At 49.4% G+C, this 25713-nt stretch overlaps 2 protein-coding genes across 2 annotated transcripts in view; both read left to right on the top strand.

Moving 5' to 3' along the window:
- Positions 1–4263: 4263 nt before the first annotated feature.
- Positions 4264–16049, top strand: FN3K (fructosamine 3 kinase). The gene is made up of 6 exons (XM_079904659.1): positions 4264–4691; positions 7345–7496; positions 8364–8455; positions 8817–8899; positions 14324–14446; positions 15331–16049. The coding sequence occupies exons 1-6, from the start codon at positions 4551–4553 to the stop codon at positions 15667–15669; spliced, it is 930 nt and encodes a 309-aa protein (XP_079760785.1). The 5' UTR covers positions 4264–4550; the 3' UTR covers positions 15670–16049.
- Positions 16050–16559: 510 nt separating this feature from the next.
- The window catches only part of TBCD (tubulin folding cofactor D), a 173648-nt gene continuing 164494 nt past the window's right edge, over positions 16560–25713 (top strand). Inside the window, exons 1-2 of the mRNA XM_079904179.1 lie at positions 16560–17062; positions 18336–18386. Of these exons, the coding sequence (XP_079760305.1) occupies positions 16855–17062; positions 18336–18386 (259 nt within the window). The 5' untranslated portion in view covers positions 16560–16854. The remainder of the gene's footprint in view (positions 17063–18335; positions 18387–25713) is intronic.

The raw sequence follows: 25713 nt of genomic DNA, 5'->3' as shown, positions 1-25713 counted from the left end.
GACTATGTGTCTATGGCATCCTAGTTGAGGGGTCAGGAACCCATCCTAGTGAATGAATGGTCTTAGAAGCCTGGAGACCTTCCACCTCAGGTATCATGGAAACCATGCTGTACTAGGGGCTGTGGGACCAGTACAAGAGGCGAGTCTTAAGTGAGTTATGTGAGTTTTGAATCCATTCCTAAAGTGGGCCCAGCAGAAGACCTAAATAGACATTTTTCCAAAGAAGACACACAGATGGACAACATGAAAAGATGCTCACCATGGCTAATTATTAGAGAAATGCCAATCAAAACTACAGTGAAGTACGACCTCACGCCAGTCAGAATGGCCATCATTAAAAGTCTATAAATAAATTCTGGAGAGGGTGTGGAGAAAAAGGAACCCTCCTACACCATTGGTGGGAATGCAAATTGGTGCAGCCACTATGGAGAACAGTATGGAGTTTCCCTAAAAAAACTAAAAATAGCACTTCCCTGGTGGTCCAGTGGTTAAGAATCCACCTTCCAATGCAGGGGACACGGGTTCAATCCCTGGTTGGGGAACTAAGATCCCACATGCCAAGGAGCAACTAAACCTGCGCACCGTAGCTAGAGAGAAGCCCACAACAAAGAGCCTGCGTGCCGCAACGAAGACCCAGCACAGTCAAAATAAAAAAAAAAAGGAAAAAACCCATGATTTTCAACCAGGAGCAATTTAAAAACAAACAAAAAAACTAAAAATAGAGTTACCATATGATCTAGCAACCCCATTCCTATCATATATCTGGAAAAGGTGAAAACTCTAATTCAAAAAGATACATGTGGGGCTTCCCTGATGGTGCAGTGGTTAAGAATCCGCCTGCCAAGTCAGGGGACATAGGTTTGTGCCCTGGTCCGGGAAGATCCCACATGCCACAGAGCAACTAAGCCCGTGAGCCACAACTACTGAGCCTGCACTCTGGAGCCCGCGAGCCACAACTACTGAGCCCACGTGCTACAACTACTGAAGCCTGCATGCCTAGAGCCTGTGCTCCGCCACAAGAGAAGCCACTGCAATGAGAAGCCCGCACACCGCAATTGAGAGTAGCCCCAGCTCGATGCAACTAGAGAAAGCCTATGCACAGTAACGAAGACACAACACAGCCAAAAATAAAATAAATTTATATATAAAAAAAGAAGATACATGCACCCCAGTGTTCATAGCAGCACTATTTACAATAGCCGAGACATGGAAGCAACCTAAACGTCCATCGACAGATGAATGGATAAAGAAGATGTGGTATATATATACAATGAAATACTACTCTGCCATAAAAAATAATGAAATAATGCCCTTTGCAGCAACGTGGATGGACCTAGAGATTATCACACTTAAGTAAATCAGACAGAGAAAGACAAATACCATATGATATCACTTACATGTGGAATCTAAAATATGACATAAATGAACTTATTTATGAAACAGAAACAGACACAAAAAACAAACTTATGGTTACCACAGGGGAAAGCGGGTAGGGGAAGTATAAATTAGAAATTTGGGATTACAGATACAAACAACTATATATAAAACAGATAAACAAGAACCTACTGTATAGCACAGGGAACTATATTCAATATCTTGTAATAAACCATAATGGAAAAGAATATGAAAAAAATATGTAAATGTATAACTGAATCACCTTGCTATACAGAAATTAACACAACATTGTAAATCAACTATACTTCAATAAAATAAATTAAAAAAAATAAAAAATAAAGTGGGCCCAGGTAACAACACCCATGGGCTTGTTGGAGATGAACTAGCTCCCTGGCGAGAGCCCTGCCAGTAAACACTGCTCAGCATGTCTAGAGCCTGTCTCCCAGGGTGAGGGGTGGGGGGCAGCTTCCTCTGTCCTCCTCATCTTCTCCCAGTGAAATTGCTTCCAAAAGCTCCTTGTGTGAGAACTTGCCTCCCGGCTGGGGTTTCCTCTTGGGCAGAAGTGTGCGGATATCCTGGAAATTGTTCAGAAACAGCGATCAGAGATCAGGGTGGTGGGGGACTGTGGTGGGCATGGAACAGCCACCCCATCACAGCTGACTCTGAATTCCTAAGAGGTGGAAGAATACCCTTCCCTTTCCCAGAGTCTGTGTGGGACAGATGGTGAAGGCCAGGATGGTGGGCTAGCCTTGACACCTGGACCACGACCACCGGCCCTGCTGGCAGCCAGGCCTTAGGATCCCAACCCCTGCCCCAGCTGCCTGATTTCAGAACGAGCTGTTGTGATGGCCCTGGGGCTGTGCCCACAGCTGCCTTCCTGGTGCCCCTTTTCTGAGCAGCATTACACCCTCCCCACCCTCCTGAGACTCCCCCCACACGGAGCAATGGGACACATTTGGCCATGGGCTGTATTTCCCTTCTCGGTGCCACTGGACTTGGTATTCACCATAAGGGTCTGAGTGAGCAGGAGAGTCGCTCCTCTGCACAGTGACCCCAGTACCTTGGCTGGTTCTACCACCCCAATTCACACCCCCAGATACATTTCCTGAGAACTCCTGCAATAGCTACCTGAGTTTTAGCTACAGTTGGGGCTGAGAGGTGCCGTCTGCACCTTTGCAGCCATCATTCTGGTTCTTGGGGAACCAGGAGACTGGCCGTAGTGGGGAAGGGGCTGCTTGGATGTGTCTGAGTCACATCTCCCAGTTAAGCCTCCTACCACAAACCAAAACTCAAATGCAGGCTTGGGAGGAGGGTGGGCTGGTTTGCGAAGTCAGAGTTCTCTCCTAGGCATGTGTCTTCATGCTGAGGATTCTGCCCTTGGACCCAGGGCTGCCCAGATGGGAGCTGGGAGGCCTGGGGAGCAGCCCCAAGTGCCTGGGTTCGGGACCAGTAAGATGGTGTGCCCCTGCCTGGCTGCCACCCAGCATGTTCAGACCCTGCTTGGGCAAACCGTGGCCACAGCCCAGAATGGGGCTCAGTCAAGACCAGCGTCTCCTGCAAGAAAGGGCAGGAAGGGGCAGAAGGGTGGAGCTCACGGGCACCTGACCCTGGCAGCTTTGGGACTGGGTTTAGACCAAAGATTTGGAATTCCGAGAAAACAGAGAAAACAGGATGGAAATCATAAGGAAAAAGCTGAAGAAGCTGAAGGCAACTTCCCGGGGTTGGAGGACCCAAGTTTCCATCCTGAAATGGCCCACCTGTCCTGCCCAGAGGAGACTTATCTTGGGCACTTCCCTGGGGAATTGTCACATACCGGCCACAAAGAGAGGATCCAAAAGCCTCCAGAGAGAGAATAGTTTCCACGCAGAGAATAAGAATCCAACTGGTTTCCAGCTTCTCAACAGCACGGGAGCTGGAAGGTGAGGCCACAGAGCCATCTCAGTGATGCAAGAACAGCCTGGAATTCCATATCCAGCAGGACTGCCCATCGAGAATAAAGATGTCTGCAGAAGTGCGAGAGCTTGTCTTTACTGTCACGGATCCCTTTTGGGGATGCAATAGGAGCTTGGGCTTCGCCAGACTGAGAGGGAGAGCTGGGAGGAGGGAGACTTGCGGGGGTCAGACCCTTCTTACAGATGCCAAGCAGTCTCCTGCCCACCTGCTCTCGGCCATGCATGTGTACATGCCTTTGAACACATGTGTGTGTACAAACACATACATGTGTGTGTTTTTTCTTAATATTATTTATTTGGCTGCACCGGGTCTTAGCTGCAGCATGCGGGATCTTCATTACGGCATGTGGGATCTTTAGTTGTGGCATGTGGGATCTAGTTCCCTGACCAGGTATGGAACCTGGGCCCCCTGCATTGGGAGAGCAGAGTCTTAACCACTGGACCACCAGGGAAGTCCTGGCACATCTGTGCCAGGAAGCTCCCTTCCTGGGACAGCCAGCCTCTGTAATCAGAAGTCCCACTCCGGGTGTGGTCAGCTGCCTGGTATCAGAAGCCCAAGAGCAGACTCTATCTCTGATGGGCACCAGGTGCCCTGATGAGCAAGCCCAGTGCCAGCAACCGGTGTCATCAGGCAGTGCCTGGGGCCCGGCAGGACGTGGTCAAGACTGCCAGCCTTCTGTGGACTGTGTGAGACCTAGCAAGGCCTGTGACCTGCATCCCAGGCACGGCAATCTCCCCTGGACTGTCCTGGGTATTGCTTGGTGGGAGGGCTCTGGGCCGAGGCTCAGAGAGGGTTCAGGAAGCCTCTGTGCAGGGAGGTCAGGCCCTACAGGGCCTCTGGGCAAGTCCCAGCCGGGTCCAGGCTCACTGACTGTGGACACACGGGAGGGCACCGCCCCCACGTCTGTCCCCCTATCAGAGAGCTCCGCCGTCCTCCCATAGCGCTGGGTCCGCCCGGCTTGGCCTATGGGATGGGGGCGGCGAGCGCTTGCCCGGCCTAACTGAACTCCCGCTCTCATTCTCCTGCGGGAGGAAGACCGGGAGGCCGGACACCCGGGCGCTGGGAGCCCTTAGGCCAAACAGACGCCTCCCCCGCGGACAGCTGCCTCGGCAGCGGCGAGCTCGCGTCTGGCCCCGCTGTCTGCGCGGTCCCAGGTCCCCCGTGTCCCCGTGTCTCCCGTCCCCCATCCCGCCGCCGGCCCCATGGAGCAGCTGCTGCGCGCGGAGTTGCGCACCACGACCCTGCGCGCCTTCGGGAGCCCTGGGGCCGGCTGCATCAGCGAGGGACGCGCCTACGACACGGATGCCGGTCCCGTGTTCATCAAGGTCAACCGCAGGACGCTGGTGCGTGCCCCCCACCCCATCCCGTCCCACCCCACCCTTCCCTGCGGCCTGAGCCTGCACCTGGAGCTGGAGGGGAGAAGGGGTTGAGGGTGGGGGAGGGCTGGAAGGAAGGGGGGGAGGAGAGGAAGGTGGTGAGGGGGCTCAGGCGCTCAGGGGCTCAGGGAGAGGGAGCGCCGCGGTCTGGTCCTGGGCCAGGCCTGGCAGTCACAGCCCTGGGGTCAGCTTGCGGCCTTGCAGAGGCTCAAGCGTTTTCTGTGGGATTCCGAGGTTTTGTCTGCTCTGGGATTAATTTACTTCCTTTTGCCTGGATGCACAGGAGTTTTTGGTGTCCGTTTTAATTTCTCAACCATTCAAGCACGGGGGGCGGTGAAGCTTGGGGTCCTGGGCTGCTTCTGCCACTCCCCAGGGGCTCAGCTCTGGACTCCGTTCCCCACAGCCCCTGGGTCCTCCCCGGCAGATGGAAAGAGGCAGGAAGAACCCTTGCGCGACACAGAGAGCCAGGCTTCTTCTGTTCCTTCTACTCACAGGCCATGCTTGTGTTGGACCTGATTTCCATTGCCTGCTTAAAATATTGCTGTTAAATGTACATGGAAAATAGTAACACTTTACAGATGGAGAAACTGACCATAGTGTGTGCACCGCAGGTGCTGAGGATGGCGCTCCCTTGGCCCTGGTGGGCAGCTCCAAGGAGGCCCCTGGTGCTCTGTGGGCCAGGCCCCTTTGAGATGCGGCAGTGGGGAGGGGGTGTTGGCTGTGGGCTGGAGGAAATCCCAGAGTGACCCCTCCAGTCCCCCTGTGGAACTGCCAACGTTTAGGATGGACAGTGGGTCGGCATTGGTCCGGCATCCCTGCTCTGTTGGCACCAGGAACTGTTAAAGAATCTGGTTTCAGTACCCAAATCCCTCAAAACGATAAGGCCCACCCACTGGGAAGCTGTATTGGGTTCAGGGTTCACGCTGGCCCTGGAAACTTCGCAGCTGGTTCCTGAAAGCTCTTCCAGGCTGGGATCCCATTTTTTTTTTTTTTTTTTTTTTTTTTGCGGTACGCGGGCCCCCCACCGCTGCGGCCTCTCCCGCCGCGGAGCACAGGCTCTGGACGCGCAGGCCCAGCGGCCATGGCTCACGGGCCCAGCCGCTCCACGGCATGTGGGATCCTCCCAGACCGGGGCACGAACCCGTGTCCCCTGCATCGGCAGGCGGACTCTCAACCACTGCGCCACCAGGGAAGCCCTGGGATCCCATTTTTCACCCTTGAAACCTTCAGTGCTGGCACACAGGAGGTGATCAATCAATACACGAGAACAGGTGATAGGTGAGGCCCTCAGGATGTAAGCAATCTGGAGCCCAAGTGTCCTCATCCCCTGTACGTTTGGGGTCTCACCCTGGGAGCATGGCTGGGGGTCACTGGACAGCCCACTCCATGATTCTAGGTGTGGATTGGCAGTTAGGAGGACACCTTGCACATTCTCCCCTCAGGTCCTTGAATTAAAGGATGGAATTCTTTTCCTGTGTGGAAATAGATGCTTTGATCTTGTTCACGAAGGTTAATTCTATAAGCCAGAGGTATTCACAAACCATATTAACAAACACTTTTTTTTTTTTTTTTTTTTTTTTTGCGGTATGCGGGCCTCTCACTGTTGTGGCCTCTCCCGTTGCGGAGCACAGGCTCCGGACGCGCAGGCTCAGCGGCCATGGCTCACGGGCCCAGCCGCTCCACGGCATGTGGGATCTTCCCGGACTGGGGCACAAACCCGTGTCCCCTGCATTGGCAGGCGGACTCTCAACCACTGCGCCACCAGGGAAGCCCAACAAACACATTTTTAACCCAGATGTAGTGTACCTAAGGTGAGAGTTCACCTAATTTAAAAATGGGATATTTGTACAAAATGTTTTAGAAGTAGGAAGACCCCTGGGTCCCAGTGGAGGCTGTTCCGCTGCCCTGGGGAGTGGCTGTCTTCTTCTTGGGTGGGGTGCATGGCTCCTTCCCAGCCTCCAGGCCCTGGTGGGTGCTTGCCTCTGGGGACTGGCCCTGGACCCCCCAGCCCCTGCCTTCCCCCGCCCCAAGTGTGTGCCCCAGTCACTTTGGCATGTCCCCCCATGCTGCCCTGTGCTGCCTCTCATTTGCTGTAAGTGCTCAAGGCATCGTGGGGGCAGGTAACCTGGAAGGGGACCCAGGCCCAGCTGCATACCCTCCACTAACCTGTACTTCAAGGCACCCCACCGCACCCCCATGGCACCCTGTGGCACCCCACAGCGCCCCACTATACCCCCAGCACCCTCATGGTCTACTACAGCACCTCATAGCACTCCCGCCACCCCACAGTACCTTCATGGCACTCCCAGCACCTCCCAGCACCCCCAGCACCCCACCCCCCCATGGCCTGTGCTTCCTTACCTCTCAGAGCAAGCACTTGGTGCAGGCCTCAGCATCCTGTCCACCCTAAGCTCTCAGCGCAGCCCCTTCCTATCCAAAGGGGGCCACATTGCGTCCCACCCTCTGGGGGCTGATGCCTTGCTCCCCAGCCAGTTTTCAGCAACTGGAGGTCCTGGGTGCTTGCAATCCCACATGGTGGCTTCTGTGCAGGGCTGTGAGCCTCAGCCTGGCTGCATAGCCCTTGCTGGCATCGGAGTTCACGGCCATGTTCTGGACGCAGGCCCGGCAGATGTTTGAGGGGGAGATGGCGAGCCTGGAGGCTCTTCGGAGCACTGGCCTGGTGCGGGCGCCTCAGCCTATCAAGGTGATTGACCTGCCTGGAGGTGGGGCTGCCTTTGTGATGGAGCATCTGAAGATGAGGGGCCTGAGCAGGTGAGAGAGAGAGAGAGAGAGTGTGTGTGTGTGTGTGTGTGTGTGTGTGTGTGTGTGTGAGAGAGAGAGAGAGAGAGAGAGAGAGAGAGAGAGAGAGAGAGAGAGGGAGGGAGACAGAGAGACAGAGAGAGGAAGATGAGAGAGAGGGGGAGCAGCCTCTTGCTGAGCTGCCCATACAACTCCATGCAGGGAGCAGAGGCAGGGCCCAGAGCCACACCTGCCATCCCTGATGGAGGCAGGAGCTCTTGCTTTCCATGCAGGGTCAGAGTCCGAGGTTAGTTTGGCTCCACAAAGTTGTGCCAAATAAGCGTGTTTGAACCATCCATTGCTTTGTGCTCAGAGGGCACCCGTGCCAGCTCAGTTTGGGCAGTGAGGTCTGATCTAGTAATTATCTGAAGTCCTTAATTTTTTTTTCTAATTATTAAAGTTATGTATGTTCATTGTTTAAAAAATGGTGGAAGACGCAAACTCATGTAAAGAAAACTAAAGGCGCCCGTCATCCCAGAAGCAGGGAGCAGTCACTGCTACATTTTGGTGTGTGATTATCATCCCAGTCTTTTTCTTATATGTGATTTACATTTGTTTTTACAAAAATTGGGAGCCTTTTTTTTTTTTTTTTTTTACTCTACTTAACATTACTTTTTCCCTTGATTTGTCCCTTAATTCCCAGTACCTCTGTGAGCTTCAACAGAAGCCTACCCCTCTTGGTGATTTTATACTATTTTGTTTTTTGGAGGTCATTGCCTACAGTTCATTTTTTTCAGTTTTTAAAGAACAGAGCGTAGTTTTTAAAACATTTCTCAAAATGGAACATGCGAGCTGGTTGTTGTTTCTTATTTTAATTGGCTGCATTTCTTCTTTCCTCAGTCAGGCATCAAAACTTGGAGACCAGATGGCAGATTTGCACCTTTACAACCAGAAGCTCAGGGAGAAGTTGAGGGAGGAGGAGAACAGAGTGGGTATGTTCAGACTGCTGTTGTGCACCCTTGACCTGGGTGCATCTACCCTGGGTTGGTGCTTAGGGGGGATATTTCAGTAATGGGTTGGGTTGCACACCACCTGCCTGTAGACCGCAGTGTGAAAAAAGAGATTGTTAAATAAGAATTTTGATGATAAGCTGGTAGAATCAGCTCATGACCCCTCTGCTGTCCAGTGTGCTTGAGATAGGCGTGTCCTTGCTGGTCCATGTGTGGACCAATTGCTACCATGTGTAGTATAACCTCAGCCACCCATGTTCCAGCGGTGCAGCCCAGGCCCATCCTGATGCTCTGCTGAGGTCTGACATTTAAGAGAAAGCCAAGCAGCACTTTCTGTTGACAGGCCAGAGGGCTGAGGGTGCCGGGCCCCAGTATGTGAGCAAGTTCGGCTTCCACACGGTGACGTGCTGCGGCTTCATCCCACAGGTGAGTGCCTGGGCGAGGATGCTTCTGCTTAGTTCCTGATGCCCCAATGCTGGTCACCCCACCCCTTGTGTGTGACAGAGTGCCAGTCCACTGGGCACCAGCAAGTCTGACTACCTGATTTCTTCTTTTTTCTTTATTTTTATAAATTTATTTATTTATTTATTTATTTATTTATTTTTGGCTGTGTTGGGTCTTCGTTTCTGTGCGAGGGCTTTCTCTAGTTGCGGCGAGCGGGGGCCGCTCTTCATCGCGGTGCGTGGGCCTCTCACTATCGCGACCTCTCTTGTTGCGGAGCACAGGCTCCAGAGGCGCGGGCTCCAGACGCGCAGGCTCAGTAGCTGTGGCGCATGGGCTTAGTTGCTCCGCGGCACGTGGGATCTTCCCAGACCAGAGCTCGAACCCGTGTCCCCTGCATTGGCAGGTGGATTCTTAACCACTGTGCCACCAGGGAAGCCCCTGACTACCTGATTTCTGAAAGCAGAGTGTGAGTTGTGATAAATGGGCTGGGGAGAGTAGATGTCGAGGTTCACTGAGCAGAGCTCAGAGGTGGTGGGGAGCTGTGGGGCAGGTAGAAGAGCATTCTGAGCAGAGGAAACAGCAGGTGCAAAGGCCGTATCACAGGAGGGCATGTGCTAAGTGTGGAGGATGGAAGTGGGTGGGGGTAAGGCAGCATTAGAGGTCAGGGACTAAGTCCTGGTCACTCAGCCCGTCTCCTGGGGCCTTTAAAAATTATTAGTACTATTGAAAAAAAAAACTATTAGTACTATTGAGAGGTAATTCAGTGACATAAATGTCACTTTTAAAGTGTACAGTTCAGTGGTTTTTAGTATATTCACAGTGTTATGCAGCCACCACCACTATCTGACTCCAAAACATTTTCATCACCCCAAAGAGAAACCACATACCCATTAGTAGCCACTCCCCATTCCCCCGCCCTCAGTCACCGGCAACCATGAATCTCTTTCTGTCTTTAGGGTTTGCCTATTCTGGACATTTCATATAAATGGAATCATATTGTACAATAGATATACTTTTATGTCTGCCTGGTGTGGGCAGAGGGCTGTTCTTCCAGGTGGAGGTCACTAGAGGCAAGATCCTTATGAAGCTGGAGGCAGATTTAGGGATCTTATTCAAGGGGTAGCCCTCACATCTGGGGTCCCTAGAACTGTACCTGGTGGTTTACCAGGCTTGTTAAGACCCTGTGAATCTCTGCTGAAGCCAGCTCCCCTGGGGGTTACACACCTGTCTGGAGCTAGTGACCAGCACAATAGTGTGGTCCCAGCCCAGTATGGCCAAATATGGCTTGTTGTCCTGCTTCAGATGTTGAGTTGAAGAGCTATGAGTCTACAGAGATTTGGTTGACCTCACACAGTGGCTTTTCAAGAACTGAGGAATGAACTTGTACACAGAACCCTGATGTGTGAAGCAGGTGAGGATGGGGCTGGCCTGTTAGGGACACAGGCAGCCCCCGAGTGCCCCTTCAGAGTCCAGGATCAGTGAACCAACCTAGTTTAGCTGCAGCCCAGCCAGGAAGGGGCAGGAAACCTGGGAGGCCACCTGGTCCACCTCCTTGTGCTGTGACAAGATGGTACTGGATGGAGTGTCCGATGGACATAGCATGGATGGACCAGCCTGAAGTTTCAAGAGGCTCCCTGCTCCTTGGGAGGACTGAGTGAGCCCTTAGGGACTGCAGCCATTCATGGGGCAACCCTGAATGGTGGCACCTAGTGAGCTGAGCCCTGTTGGGGCCATTGGCTCGGTCAGAGGACTGACACAGTTTATTTGCTGCTGTGTCCGACTCAACTCCCCAGTTGCCATCGCAACACCAGGAGGCGGGTTGCCATTGACCCGTTTTATGGATGAGGAAAATGATGTGCAGAGAAGCCAGGTGGTACCTGAGTCATGCAGCTGGTAAGCGGAGGGGCCAGGGTTTGGCCCTGTCTGGCTTCAGAGCATAGGCCCTGACCGCCACACATCCTGACCCACCTGGTCCAGGTGAAAGCTGGGTCCTCCTACCAGCTATGCACCCAGGCGGCCCCGCCTTTGGTAGCTCAGGGGAAGGTCATATATTTTCGTGGGTGAGGGCATCATGGCCCATTGGTTCAGGTGGAGGGCTAGCCAGTGCTGGTCTCCAGCTGTCTTCATGACCTGGTCGTCTAGGAGGTAGACCGAGGCTGGGACACTAGGGGCCTGGGCAGGCAGATGGAGCACGAGGGCATGCCATCCCATACGCCTCAGGCTGTTTGGGGAGGGGGTCTCCCGCCTTCTCTTGAGGTGCACCTAGCACCAAGGGGGTGAACACAGGGCCTCAGCCACCACAACCCTCTGCACAGGGAGTCTCCATGCTGAGGATGCTGACCAGGGACGCATGCTCTCCGGAACGTTCCTCCCTTAAGGAATTTCACAAAGTAACCCTTTGTATAAAATAAGCTTTTCATCTTTTTTTCTAAACAACTCTATTAAAGTATAACTGACATAAAATAAACTGCACCTATTTAAAATGTACAGTTTGGTAAGTTTTGACATATGTATGTGCCTGTGAACCGCTAACCGCAGTCAGGTCAATGAGTATATCCATCACCAAGAAAGTGTCCTCCTGCCCTTTTGTAATGTTTTCCTCCTGCCCTTCCCTGCCCCTGGCAACTGCTGATCTGTTTTCTATCACCATAGATAGGTTTGCATTTTGTGTAATTTAATATAAATGGAATCATATGGTGTGTACTCCTTTTTGTCTGGCTTCTTTCACTTAGCACAAACATTTTGATATTCATCCCTGTTGTTGCCTGTGTCAAAAGTCCATTCCATGGTATGATAAACCACAGTGTGTTTATCCATTGATGGACATCTGAGTTGTTTCCGGGTTTTGCTTTCACAAATAAAGCCGCTATGAACCTTCATGTGCAAGAGTTTGTGTGGACAAATGCTTCCATTTATTTTGGGTAAATACCTAGGAGCCAATGACTAGGTCAAATGTAGGCTTATATTTAACTTTTTAAGAAACTACCAAAATATTTTCCGAAGTGGTTATACCATTTTACATTCACACCATCAGTGTAGGAGCATGCCAGGTCCTCGGCATCCTCACATACTTGGTATTTTCCTTTTTCTAAAATTGTAGCCATCCTAGTGATTGTGAGGTATCTCAGTGAGGTTCTGTTTTCCCTGATGACTAAGGATGTGGAGCATCTATTCATGTGCTTGTTTGCCATATATTAGGGACATAATTATTTAGGATTATTATATCTTCCTCATCAGTTGACTTCCTTTCCATAGTGAGATGACTTTCTTTATACTTGGTGATATTCTTTGCTCTGAAATTTACTTCCGTATTAATATAGCTACTCCAGCTTTCTTTTTTTAAATTTTATTTATTTAATTAATTTTTATTTTTGGCTGTGTTGGCTCTTCATTGCTGTGTGCGGGCTTTCTCTAGTTGCGGTGGGTGGGGGCTATTCTTTGTTGCCGTTCGCGGGCTTCTCATTGCGGTGGCTTCTATTATTGCGGAGCACGGGCTCTAGGCGCGTGGCCTTAAGTAGTTGTGGCTCACGGGCTCTAGAGCACAGGCTCAGTAGTTGTGGCATGCAGGCCCAGTTGCTCCATGGCATATGGGATCTTCCCGGACCACGGCTTGAACCCGTGTCCCCTGCATTGGCAGGCGATTCTTAACCACTGTGCCACCAGGGAAGCCCTCCAGCTTTCTTTTGACTAGTGTTAGCATGATTTATTTTTTCTATCCTCTTAACCTGTTTCTGTTTTTATATATAAAGTGCATTTCTTGTACACAGCTTATAATTTGGTTAAAAAATATAATTGGATTAAAAATAATTCCTTTATTTTTCTAACCTGTTGATCTCTTGTCATTTAACTGGGGTGTTTAGACACATTTAATGTACTTATTGATATGGTTAGGTTTGGAACTGTTGTCATTTCTTTTTTATTTGTCTTATCTGTTCTCTGCTCCCCTTTTATTCTTTTTTCTTTATTGTTGTTGTTTTTATAAATTTATTTATTTTTTGGTGCATTGAGCCTTCGTTGTTGGGTCTTCATTGCTGCGCGTGGGCTTTCTCTAGTTGCCGCGAGCGGGGGCTACTCTTCGTTACGGTGCGCGGGCTTCTCATTGCGGTGGCTTCTCTTTTTGCAGAGCTTGGGCTCTAGGCCCATGGGCTTCAGTAGTTGTGGCACGTGGGCTCAGTAGTTGTGGCTTGCAGGCTCTAGAGTGCAGACTCAGTAGTTGTGGCGCATGGGCTTAGTTGCTCCGCGGCATGTGGTATCTTCCTGGACCAGGGCTCGAACCCGTGTGCCCTGCATTGGCAGGCGGATTCTTAACCACTGCACCACCAGGGAAGTCGCACCTTTTATTCTTTTTTTTTTTTTTTTTTTTTGCGGTACGTGGCCTCTCACTGTTGTGGACTCTCCCGTTGTGGAGCACAGGCTCCAGACGCGCAGGCTCAGCGGCCATGGCTCACGGGCCTAGCTGCTCCGCGGCATGTGGGATCTTCCCGGACCGGGGCACAAACCCATGTCCCCTGCATCGGCAGGCGGACTCTCAACCACTGCGCCACCAGGGAAGCCCCCACCTTTTATTCTTTATGCTCTCTTTCGAATTAACTTTTAATGTACTTATTGATATGGTTAGATTTGGAACTGTTGTCATTTCTTTTTTATTTGTCTTCTCTGTTCTTTGCTCCCCTTTTATTCTTTATCTCTCTTTCGAATTAACTAAGTATTATTATTATTATTTTTGCGGTATGCGGGCCTCTCCCATTGCGGAGCACAGGTTCTGGACGCGCAGGCTCAGCGGCCATGGCTCACGGGCCCAGCCGCTCCGCGGCGTGTGGGATCTTCCCGGACCGGGGCACGAACCTGTGCCCCCTGCATCGGCAGGCAGACTCTCAACCACTGCGCCACCAGGGAAGCCCTAACTAAGTATTTTTAAATAATTTACTTATTTATTTTTGGCTGCATTGGGTCCTCGTTGCTGTGCGCACAGGCCTTCTCCAGCTGTGGCGAGCAGGGCCTCTCTTCGTTGCGGCGCACAGGCCTCCCACTGCGACGGCTTCTCCTGTTGGGAAGCACGGGCTCCAGGTGTGTGGGCTTCAGTAGTTGTGACTCGCGGGCTCTAGAGCACAGGCTCAGCAGCTGTGGCGCATGGGCCCAGTTGCACCGCGGCACGCAGGATCCTCCCGGACCAGGGCCCGAACCCGTGTCCCCTACATTCGGCAGGCAGATTCCTAACTACTGCACCACCAGGGAAGTCCCTAAGTAAGTATTTTTAATGATTCCATCTTATCTCCCTTGTTGGACAGCGATAACATTTGCTGTGCTCTTTTAGTGGTTGCTTTAGGGTTTAGGCAGATGCCATGCATACCTCTGTCCTGTGACCACCAGCTGCAGCACCAGCCCCTCCTTTCCCTTGTTGCTCAGGTGAACGAGTGGCAGGATGACTGGCCAACCTTCTTCACCCGGCACCGGCTCCAAGCACAGCTGGACCTCATTGAGAAGGACTATGCTGACCGAGAGGCACGAGAACTCTGGTCACAGCTACAGGTGGGCACAGCAGTTATCCTCTGGGAGAGGGGCTGTTCTCTTATGAGCCTACCACATTTGTGTGGGACCCCCTGCTAGAACAGAGCCAGAGTGGGGACTGCTGAGCCTGGAGCAGAGCTGGTCAAGTCGTGGACCCAGAAGTGTCCTGACTATTGGCTTGATGGGGAAGCTGAGAAGGGGATGGGACCTGAGGGCATACTTGATCCCTGAGTGCACCTCTCACGTGTGCTTGGTCACCAGGTACTTTACCTCAAACTTTGCTCATGTGAAATGTAGGTGTTTGGCTTGTGAATGGTGGCATTTACTATTACTTTCTTGTCCATTCTTATGCTGTTTTTTTCACCAAGGCAACGTCTTACCTCTTAGAGCAGGTGTGGGTAGCACTTTGAAACCAGAGTGATTGGTTTTAAAACGTAACTCTCAAAATGTTAAAAACAGAACTCGCATATCAGTCTATCAGCATGCATCAAAGAAATTTTATTTAACTCATTGCTGAAGTAATCAGGCTACAAAAGAGGTGCAGATATATATGTGCTGTGAAATAAAAGAATAGCGCAGAAAGTTTGCTAAGTTACATACAAAAAGACTCCACTCAGGTTGTACAGTTCATATTCTACATGACAATAAAATCATAACCTCTTGAGGTTCTCTACTGTATGGAAATCATTAAATTGTAGCGCTTCTAGACCTAAATTAGTAGTAAATACTAAGACAAAATTACATTTCCCTGGAGTCAGAGGATCCTTATCCCTGGGCTTGGTACAAAGTGGTGGCTGGACCCTGAGCAAACACAAGGTCGTCTTTGCCTTATTTCCAAGTACTGGATGAGGAGACTGTGGCTCCCAGGCCTGTGATAACTCTGTGTACAATAATTATTTTCTTAGGTGAAGATCCCAGATTTGTTTTGTGGCCTAGAGATTGTCCCCGCCCTTCTTCATGGGGATCTCTGGTCAGGAAATGTGGCCGAGGACGACACCGGCCCCATTATTTACGACCCGGCCTCCTTCTACGGTCATTCTGAGTTTGAACTGGCGATTGCCTTGATGTTCGGGGGGTTTCCCAGGCCCTTCTTCACCGCCTACCACCGGAAGGTCCCCAAGGCTCCAGGGTTTGACAGGCGGCTGCTGCTCTATCAGCTCTTTAACTACCTGAACCACTGGAACCACTTCGGGAAGCAGTACAGGAGCCCATCCCTGGGCACCATGAGGAAGCTTCTCAAGTAGCAGCCCGCCTGTGTCGCCTGCCCAGCCACTTGCCAAAGGACCAGGGCGGCAGTACCAGAGGCGGCTTCAGAGATGAATAAAGCCTACGGTGGTTTCAGGGATGGAACTGTGTGTGTCTTAGTTTCACCTGCGTCTCCGTCCTCCATGCAGCTGGGTTAATTTATGGGGGCCCAGACCACCTGAAATGTCTCCGACAGGCTCATTACCTATTCCAGTCTGGGGGGAACTTGGAGTTTGGATACTTTCATGACAGTTGTACAGAAATTCACACAGATCTGGGGTTTGCTTACGTGGAATTTGGTGTCATGTCCCCCTGTGGATTCGGGTCTCCTGTTTCTGGCTTAGGCAAAGTTGGGGACCATGAGATGGGTGCACCTCTTGAGCAGTATCTCTGGGGCTGAGCAGGGCTCCAAGTCCACCTTACTGAGGTGGACAGGTGGAAGAAAGACCCCCCTCCCCCCATGTGCTTTAGCCACTGCCCAGCTTCTCTCCCGCGCTCCGTTTTGCAGCTGGTGTTTCTTGCTCGAATAGAAGGGTGTGTGTGTGGGGGGGGGGGGGGGGGCGGTAGCCTTGGGTAGGGGGTGTGCCCTGGCGGGTGCCTGGACTGCTCAGGGTGTCGGGGTATCCAGGGGGTCGGCGTGTCGGGCTGCCACCGTGTAGGGGCGGGGCTGCCGGGCACCTCGGCCACCCGTGTGTGCGTCTCGGAAGACCTGAGCCGCGCCGTTATCACTCCTCCCGAATCACCAATTGTTTCGGGGCTTTACGAGTGCCCACTCATCCGTTGTCTGGAAAGTGCCTGTCTAGCGGGCTGGAGCCGCTCCCACTGCAGCCCCGCGCGCCTGCAGACGGCTTTGCAGAAAGACCCCCGGGACCTGAACTCAGCGCGCGTGCTCGGGGAAGGCTGCGCAGCTGGCTTGTGGGATCTTGTCACCCCACCCAGCCCTCTGGCCCCGCCTCACTCGGGGTCGGCACCGCCTCCGCGCGCAGTATTTTGGCGGCCGGCGCGCTCTGTAGCGGGGCCGGCGCGCAAGGTCGGAGGTCGTGGGGCGGGGCCGGCGTTATTGCCGTCTTCTCTGTCTCAGCAGTCTTGAGCGTTCGGTGCCTCGTGTCCCACGCCCCGCGCCCCGCGCCCCGCCCGCGTGTGGAGCCGGCTGCGAGTCTGCGGGCACCGTCCGGCCGCCGAGGATGGCCTTGAGCGAGGAGCCGGCCGTGGACGCCGTGGAGGATCCGGTGGAGGACCGGGCGGAGGATGCGGCGGAGGACGCGGCGCTGGCCTGCTGCGCCTCTCTCGAGTCGTTCGGCGAGAGCGCGGAGACGAAGGAGCTGCTCGGCCGCCTACCGGCGGTGCTTGGAGACCGCGCGGCCCGGGAGGGCGCCCTGGAGCGGTTCCGGGGTGTGTGCGGGCCGGAGGAGGGAAGGGGGCAGCGCAGGCTGTGCAGGTCTCCTTTCTTGCGGTTCCAGACACGGGCGCACGCGTGAGAAGTGGAGAGGGCAGTGGGCCTCCTGGCCGACCTCCGTCAGGAGGGGGCGGGTGGACCTCCCTTGGGCGGCTCGTCTCCAAGTTCTGTCTCCAGCCTGCCCTGGGACCACAGCAAAGAGCATTTCCTCCGAGACATCTGTGTGGACAGGGCAGTGGGAGCAGGAGAGGCGAGAACAGGTTGGAGCGGGCGGGGGCCGGGCTGGCTGTGCGGTTGTGGGGCCCCCACCCAGAGCCTTAGCTGTAGGCAGCGCCCATGGCTCTGCCAAGACTGTGCAGGACAGCGCAGGATGTCGGATAGGCGTACCGTAGGATGCTTAGTCATTAGTCTAGGTTCTCCAAGTTTAGACGGACTCTTGTAGTTGTCTATAACGGGCAACTTGCAAATGACTCCTTAGGATCCCGTGGTTAGATAACTACGTAGGGTTTTGTGATTCAGTAAAACCGTCCTCGAGGATCCTTTTAGGTAAAGAAATTTCTGTATAATTTTGTCTTCATGGGTTTGTAATGACAACTCTGAACTTCAGGAGAGGGCAGTGTGGCTGGCTGAGTGGAAAGAGCACACACTTCGGCAACTCAACCCTGGGCTTGAATACCCCTCTGCCACTTGGGGTAGTTGCTTGATTGTGCTGTTTCTCTGGCTGTCGGCTGCGGTTAGCACTGAAAATACCTCTGGCGTAGAACTGTCCTGAGGGTGAGGTGTATATCCAGGGACCAGTGAAAGCCCACTTTCCCATTCCTAGGGAGTGGTCAGGTGTGGTGCATAAAAACTGCCGTAACCCAAGTGGTCGTGGGATCTGATAGGAGCAGTTCTAGCTGCTGGTAGGAGTGGAAACCAGGCTGCATGGGATTAAGGAGGCCGTGGTGTGAGGCCTGGGAGGGCACATGGCTTGGTGTGTGTGGCAGAGGAGAGTGAAGGGTGTGGAAGGTGTGTGTCTAATGAAGGGGAGAACTCAGCTTGGCTGTCAGCAGGCCGTGAAGGAAGGAAGAAGCGAGGACCTGAGAGGAAGGTGTGCTGAGCAAGCAGAGGGCAGAGGCCAGGGCACAGTGGCCCTGAGGAAGTGGGTGGGTGGGGGCTCACTCCAGCTGGCCTGTGCTCTTGGGAGCTGCCCTGCAAGTCAGCGTGGGAAAACTCGAGTGTTTCCCAGGCTCATGTGCATGTTAATTCTCACATTGTTTTTCTTTTTAGTAATAATGGACAAATATCAGGAGCAGCCTCACCTGTTGGACCCACACCTAGGTAAGAATAGAGGCTGAGGATTTTGATTTTTGATCGTTCAGTTACAGATGATCACAGAGGCCTTGGTGCATGGAGTGTGTGTGTGTGTGTGTGTGTGTTTGTGTTTGTGCACCTGTGCACAAGCAGAGGGTATCAGGATAAAGTGCCCGGGCCTTACTGGTTAATGGGGCCTACAGTAGTAACACCTGCTCCTGGCAGTGAACTTGAGAAGGAGGAAGGTAGCGATAGTAATTTAAGTTGAAGGGCAGCATGGTATGGGGGTTGGGGTCACAAACCCCGGGGCTAGACCACCTAGATTTACATGCCAGCTCTGCCACTTAGCTGCTCTGTGCCTGAGTTTTCCGCCCGTGATATGGGGTCATCAGCGCTGCTTGCCCCCAGGGCTGTGGAGATCTTAGACACATCACCAGGGAGACACCAAGGGTTAGCCTCAGTGTGCACACAGGTGCCTTTTAAAAAGTGGGCTGGTGCTGTGCGTGCTGGTTTTTCTTTTTTAACAGGTTTTGTAGAAGGTAAGTTTTCTGAACTCTCAGCTATCTCAGGCAGAATAAATACATTTCATGTGTGGTTGGCAGCTTGGCTTGGTGGGGATGGAAGGCATGGGTCCATCGTCTTCCCTCATCCAGTTATGCCATGTCCAAATTTGAGTTTCTTTTTCAGGAGGCTTTTCTAGAACCTCATATTTTAGGAGGGTATGACTCGCGCTAGGCTTTTTTTCTTATGCTGGGCATTAGCTGGACAATTTTAGGCTGAAGACTTGCATCCTTTGGTACAGGGAGCTTTACTTCTGGTGTGTTTTTGATCGTTTCTCTGTTCTGCCTTCTTCTGGTGTGCCTGTGAATTTCCAGGAGTGATCCTCTGGGTCCCTAAGCTTTTCCCTTATAGTTCTGCTTTTGGATCTTTGTTTTGCATGTAGAAGATGTTCTTGAATTTATTTTGACAGTTGTTTTTACTTTATAAGAGTGCTTGTCCTTGGTTTGGTATATTTCAAAGTTGTCTTACAGGTCCGGTTTTCCTCCCTGGGGAGGACACATCCAGCTGCTGGGCCCTGTGGCCCTGTGAGGAGGGTCCTGCTGTGGGCCTCCTAGCCCAGAATTACCTTTTGAGTCAGGCACCAAGCCTGGTTTCCAGCTCTAAGCCCTTCAGCCTACTCTCTTCAGGACACCTCTGTCCAGGATAGCTCTATGCAGTGATGGAATGTTCTAGATCTGTGCTGTCTGGTAAGGTCACCACTAGCCACATGTGACTGTGGAGCACTTGAAATATGGCTCGTATGACTGAGAAACTGAATTTTATTTTATTTTTTGTTTTTTTCTTTGAATCTTAAATTTTATTTGATTTAAGTTAAAAAAACCCCAAATATGGCTAGTGACTGTGGTATTCTCCATTCGCAAGAGTAAACCTTTAGGGCTTCCCTGGTGGCGCAGTGCTTAAGAATCCGCCTGCCAGTGCAGGGGACACGGGTTTGAGCCCGGGTCTGGGAAGATCCCGCATGTTGCGGAGCAGCTAAGGCCGAGTGCCACAACTACTGAGCCTGCGCTCTAGAGCCCGCGAGCCACAACTACTGAAGCCCGCACGCCTAGAGCCTGTGCTCCACAACGAGAGAAGCCACCGCAATGAGAAGCCCACGCATCACAACGAAGAGTAGCCCCCGCTCGCTGCAACTAGAGAAAGCCCGTGCGCGGCAAGGAAGACCCAACACAGCCAAAAATAAAATAAATAAATTTATTGAAAAAAAAAAAGTAAACGTTTAGTCTTCTGCCTGTATGGGCACGGTGCTGTGGCCTGGAGCCTTGGACCACTCCTCCTGTTTTCAGCCCCACCTTTGTCCTACCCTGGGCTGACCCCAGCACCTCAGGCCTCTGGCCTCCCGGCTGTGACCCACCGCTGGGCTCTGCTTCTGTACTTCCCCTGTGCAGCTCAGTTACAACTTGGAAGTCACTGCTGAAGTCTCTTAGCTACTGTTTCTTCTGTTCTCTTTTTCCTTGTGGATTTGTTTCTCTTCGTTGATTTACTGGGGTTTGGAGGTGGGGGGTTGCTGAGGGAAGCACTGGAATCACCTGCTTTCCTGGTCTCTGTTCTTCCGTGAGTGCTGTGCTGTCTTTCCGAGTCTCTCTGAGCTGAGTTCTGGCTGTTCTCTATTGTTCCCGAGGTTCTCCTCTTTCCCCTGGGGTCAGCTTTTCTTTGTAATTTGATCTTTTCATCTTGCTGGTTCTGTCCGTGTTTCAGACCAAATGGATGCAGACAAGGGCTCCTCTGCTTCTGTTTTGTAAGTTGGAGCATTTTCTTTTTCTTTTTTTTGGGTTTTTTTTTTTTGAATTATTTATTTTTTTATAGAGCAGGTTCTTGTTAGTTATCTGGTTTTTTTTTTTTGTGGTACGTGGGCCTCTCACTGTTGCGGACTCTTCCGTTGCGGAGCACAGGGTGCGCAGGCCCAGTGGCCATGGGTCATGGGCCCAGCTGCTCCGCGGCACATGGTATCTTCCCGGACCGGGGCACGAACCCGTGTCCCCTGTATCAGCAGGCGGACTCCCAACCACTGCGCCACCAGGGAAGCCCCTAGTTATCTATTTTATACATATTAGTGTATATATGTCAATCCCAATCTCCCAATTCATCCCACCCCCCCCGCCAGTTCCCCCCCTTGGAGTCCATACGTTTGTTCTTTACATCTGTGTCTGTATTTCTGCCCTGCAAACTGGTTCATCTGTACCATTTTTGTAGGTTCCACGTGTATGCGTTAATATACGATATTTGTTTTTCTCTTTCTGACTTACTTCACTCTGTATGACAGTCTCTAGATCCATCCACGTCTCTACAAATGACCCAGTTTCGTTCCTTTTTATGGCTGAGTAATATTCCATTGTATATATGTACCACATCTTCTTTACTCATTCGTCTGTCGGTGGGCATTTAGGTTGCTTCCATGACCTGGCTATTGTAAATAGTGCTGCAGTGAACATTGGGGTGCGCGTGTCTTTTTGAATTATGGTTTTCTCTGGCTATATGTCCAGTAGTGGGATTGCTGGGTCATATGGTAGCTCTATTTTTAGTTTTTTAAGGAACCTCCATACTGTTCTTCATAGTGGCTGTGCCAATTTACATTCCCACCAGTGGTGCAAGAGGGTTCCCTTTTCTCCACACCCTCTCCAGCATTTGTTGTTTGTAGATTTTCTGATGATACCCATTCTAACTGGTGTGAGGTGATACCTCATTGTTGTTTCGATTTGCATTTCTCTAATAATTAGTGATATTGAGTAGCTTTTCATGTGCTTCTTGGCCATCTGTATGTCTTCTTTGGAGAAATGTCTATTTAGGTCTTCTGCCCATTTTTTGATTGGGTTGATTTTTTAATATTGAGCTGCATGAGCTGTTTATATATTTTGGGGAGTAATCTTTTGTCCGTTGATTCATTTGCAAATATTTTCTCCCATTCTGAGGATTGTCTTTTCATCTTGTTTGTAGTCTCCTTTGCTTTGCAAAAGCTTTTAAGTTTCATTAAGTTCCATTTGTTTATTCTTGTTTTTATTTCCATTACTCTAGGAGGTGGATCAAAAAAGATCTAGCTGTGATTTATGTCAAAGAGTGTTCTTCCTATGTTTTCCTCTAAGAGTTTTATAGTGTCCGGTCTTACATTTAGCTCTCTAATCCATTTTTTGTTTATTTTTGTGTATGGTGTTAGGGAGTGTTCTCATTTCACTCTTTTACATGTAGCTGTCCAGTTTTCCCAGCACCACTTATTGAAGAGACTGTCTTTTCTCCATCCTTGCCTCCTTTGTCATAGATTAGTTGACCATAGGTGCGTGGGTTTATCTCTGGGCTTTCTATCCTGTTCCACTGATCTATATTTCTGTTTTTGTGCCAGTACCATATTGTCTTGATTACTGTAGCTTTGTAGTATAGTCTGAAGTCAGGGAGTCTGATTCCTCCAGCTCCATTTTTTTCCCTCAAGACTGCTTTGGCTCTTTGGGGTCTTTTGTGTCTCCATACCAATTTTAAGATTTTTTCTTCTGGTTCTGTAAAAAATGCCACTGGTAATTTGATAGGGATTGCATTGCATCTGTAGATTGCTTTGGGTAGTATAGCATTTTCACAATATTGACTCTTCTAATCCAGGAACATGGTATATCTCTCCATCTGTTTGTGTCATCTTTGATTTCTTTCATTGGTGTCTTATAGTTTTCTGAGTACAGGTCTTTTACCTCCTTAGGTAGGTTTATTCCTAGGTATTTTATTTTTTTTGTTGCAGTGGTGAATGGGATTGTTTCCTTAATTTCTCTTTCTGATTTTTTGTTGTTAGTGTATAGGAATGCAAGAGATTTCTGTGCATTAATTTTGTATCCTGCAACTTTATCAAATTCATTGATTAGCTCTAATAGTTTTCTGGTGGCATCTTTAGGATTCTCTATGTACAGTATCATGTCATCTGCAAACAGTGACAGTTTTACTTCTTCTTTTCCAATTTGTATTTCTTTTATTTATTTTTCTCTCTGATTGCCGTGGCTAGGACTTCCAAAACTATGTTGAATAATAGTGGCAAGAGTGGACATCCTTGTCTTGTTCCTGATCATAGAGGAAATGCTTTCAGTTTTTCACCATTGAGAATGATGTTTGCTGTGGGTTTGTCATATATGGCCTTTATTTTGTTGAGTTAGGTTCCCTCTGTGCCTACTTTCTGGAGAGTTTTTATCATAAATGGGTGTTGAATTTTGTCAGAAGCTTTTTCTGCATCTATTGAGATGATCATATGGTTTTTATTCTTCAGTTTGTTAATATCATGTATCACATCGATTGATTTGCGTATATTGAAGAATCCTTGCATCCCTGGGGTAAATCCCACTTGATCATGATGTATGACCCTTTTAATGTGTTGTTGGATTCTGTTTGCTGGTATTTTGTTGAGGATTTTTGCATCTATATTCATCAGTGATAATTGGCCTATAATTTTCTTTTCTTGTAGTGTCTTTGTCTGGTTTTGGTTATCAGGGTGATGGTGGCCTCATAGAATGAGTTTGGGAGTGTTCCTTCCTCTGCAATTTTTTGGAAGAGTTTGAGAAGGATGGGTGTTAGCTCTTCTCTAAATGTTTTATTAGAATTCACCTGTGAAGCCATCTGGTCCTGGACTTTTGTTTGTTGGAAGATTTTTGATCACAGTTTCAATTTCATTACTTGTGATTGGTCTGTTTATATTTTCTATTTCTTCCTGGTTCAGTCTTGGAAGGTTATACCTTTCCAAGGATTTGTCCATTTCTTCCAGGTTGTCCATTTTATTGGCATAGAGTTGCTTGTAGTTAGTTCTCTCTTAGGATGCTTTGTATTTCTGTGGTGTCCATTGTAACTTCTCCTTTTTCATTTCTAATTTTATTGATTTTGGTCCTCTCCCTTTTTTTCTTGATGAGTCTGGCTAAGGCTTTATCAATTTTATTTATCTTAAAGGACCAGCTTTTAGTTTTATTGATCTTTGCTATTGTTTTCTTTGTTTCTATTTCATTTATTTCTGCTCTGATTGTTATGATTTCTTTCCTTCTACTAACTTTGGGTTTTGTTTATTCTTCTTTCTCTTGTTCCTTCAGGTATAAGTTTAGATTGTTTATTTGAGATTTTTCTTGTTTCTTGAGGTAGGCTTGTGTTGCTATAAACTTCCCTCTTAGAACTGCTTTTGCTGCATCCCATAGGTTTTGGATTGTCGTGTTTTCATTGTAATTTGTCTCTAGGTATTTATTTATTTATTTATTTTAATTTATTTATAGGTATTTTTTGATTTCCTTTTTGATTTCTTCAGTGATCTCTTGGTTATTTAGTAACGTATTGTTTAGCCTCCATGTGTTTGTTTTTTACGGGTTTTTTTCCCCTGTAATTGATTTCTAATCTCATAGCATCGTGGTCAGAAAAGATGCTTGATATAATTTCAATTTTCTTAAATTTACCGAGGCTTGATTTGTGACCCAAAATGTGATCTATCCTGGAGAATGTTCCATGTGCCCTTGAGAAGAAAGTGCAATTTGCTGTTTTTGGATGGAATGTCCTTTAAATATCAATTAAATCTATCTGGTCTATTGTGTCATTTAAAGCTTGTGTTTCCTTATTAATTTTCTGTCTGGATGATCTGTCCTTTGGTGTAAGTGAGGTGTTAAGGTCCCCCACTATTATTGTGTTACTGACGATTTCCTGTTTTATAGCTGTTAGCAGTTGTAACAGCTGTATGGAGAATCCTTCATTTACCTAAGTATTTGTTCAGAGTTTGGTCCCTGGTGAGTGATTCTGGGGCTACAGCGATTGCAGACCCCTCCCTGCTTTGGGCCCCACTGCACCTGCTGGCTCTGAGCTCTCCTTGGCTGCGCAGGTGGGCATTTATGACATGGCCTTCTCTGCCTGCTTGATTTGGAGCTGCCTTTCTCCCAGAAGTCCTTTTTTTTGATGTGGACCGTTTTTAAAGTGTTTATTGAATTTGTTACAATATTGCTTCTGTTTTATGTTTTGGGTTTTTTGGCCGTGAGGCATGTGGGATCTTAGCTCCCTGACCAGGGATCAAACCCACATCCCCTGCAATGGAAGGCGAAGTCTTAAACACTGGACCACCAGGGAAGTCCCTCTCCCAGAATTCTTTACAACCGCTTTCTCCCTATTCTTGCAGCTGGTCAGGACTTTCCATTTTGTGCAGCTGTACTTTTATTTTACTGGGTCTTAGGAGCAGTGAGAGGCAGATGTGTGTAGACTCCTGTTTTGTGCAGTTTTGTACTCTTGCAAGTAGCCCAGCAAACATCCTTAACACACCTCTTTGCGCAATTTCCAGATACTTTGTTAGAGTAATTTTCAGGAAGTGGGAGTGGTGGGCTTTTGATACTTCAAATTCACCTTATGTTTCCATCCACAGTATATCAAAGTGTCCTTTTCTTTACATTGTTGCCAAGACTGGATTTAAATATTTGAAATCTTTACCAACATGAAGTTATCTATTAAAGGATGAAAAGGGATCATGTGCTTTTATTTTGCATTTTGTTGTTTCCTAGTGAGGGTGAATTTTTTTTTTTAACATTTATTGTTACATTTGTACAGTATTTCTCCCTTTGTGAATTGTCCATTCTTATCCATTCACTAAATGTTTTTACCTTGTTCTAAACAATTTTTAAATGAATCAGTTAATTTAATCATCATAGTAACCTCATAATACTTGTGGAAGGTCATCATTATTATTATTAATTTATTTTTTTGCACATGCAGTTTATTTAAAAATTTTTTAAAAATTATTATTTTTTAAATTTTCAGCTGTGTTGGGTCTTTGTTGCTGGGTGCAGGCTTTTCTTTGGTTGCGGTGAGCGGGGGCTTC

This window comes from Stenella coeruleoalba (assembly GCF_951394435.1).
Source record: "Stenella coeruleoalba genome assembly, chromosome: 19".
In the NCBI taxonomy this organism is placed as follows: domain Eukaryota; kingdom Metazoa; phylum Chordata; class Mammalia; order Artiodactyla; family Delphinidae; genus Stenella; species Stenella coeruleoalba.
The sequence above is the reverse complement of the archived record's forward strand: the minus strand, read 5'-3'. Positions and strand labels throughout refer to the sequence as shown.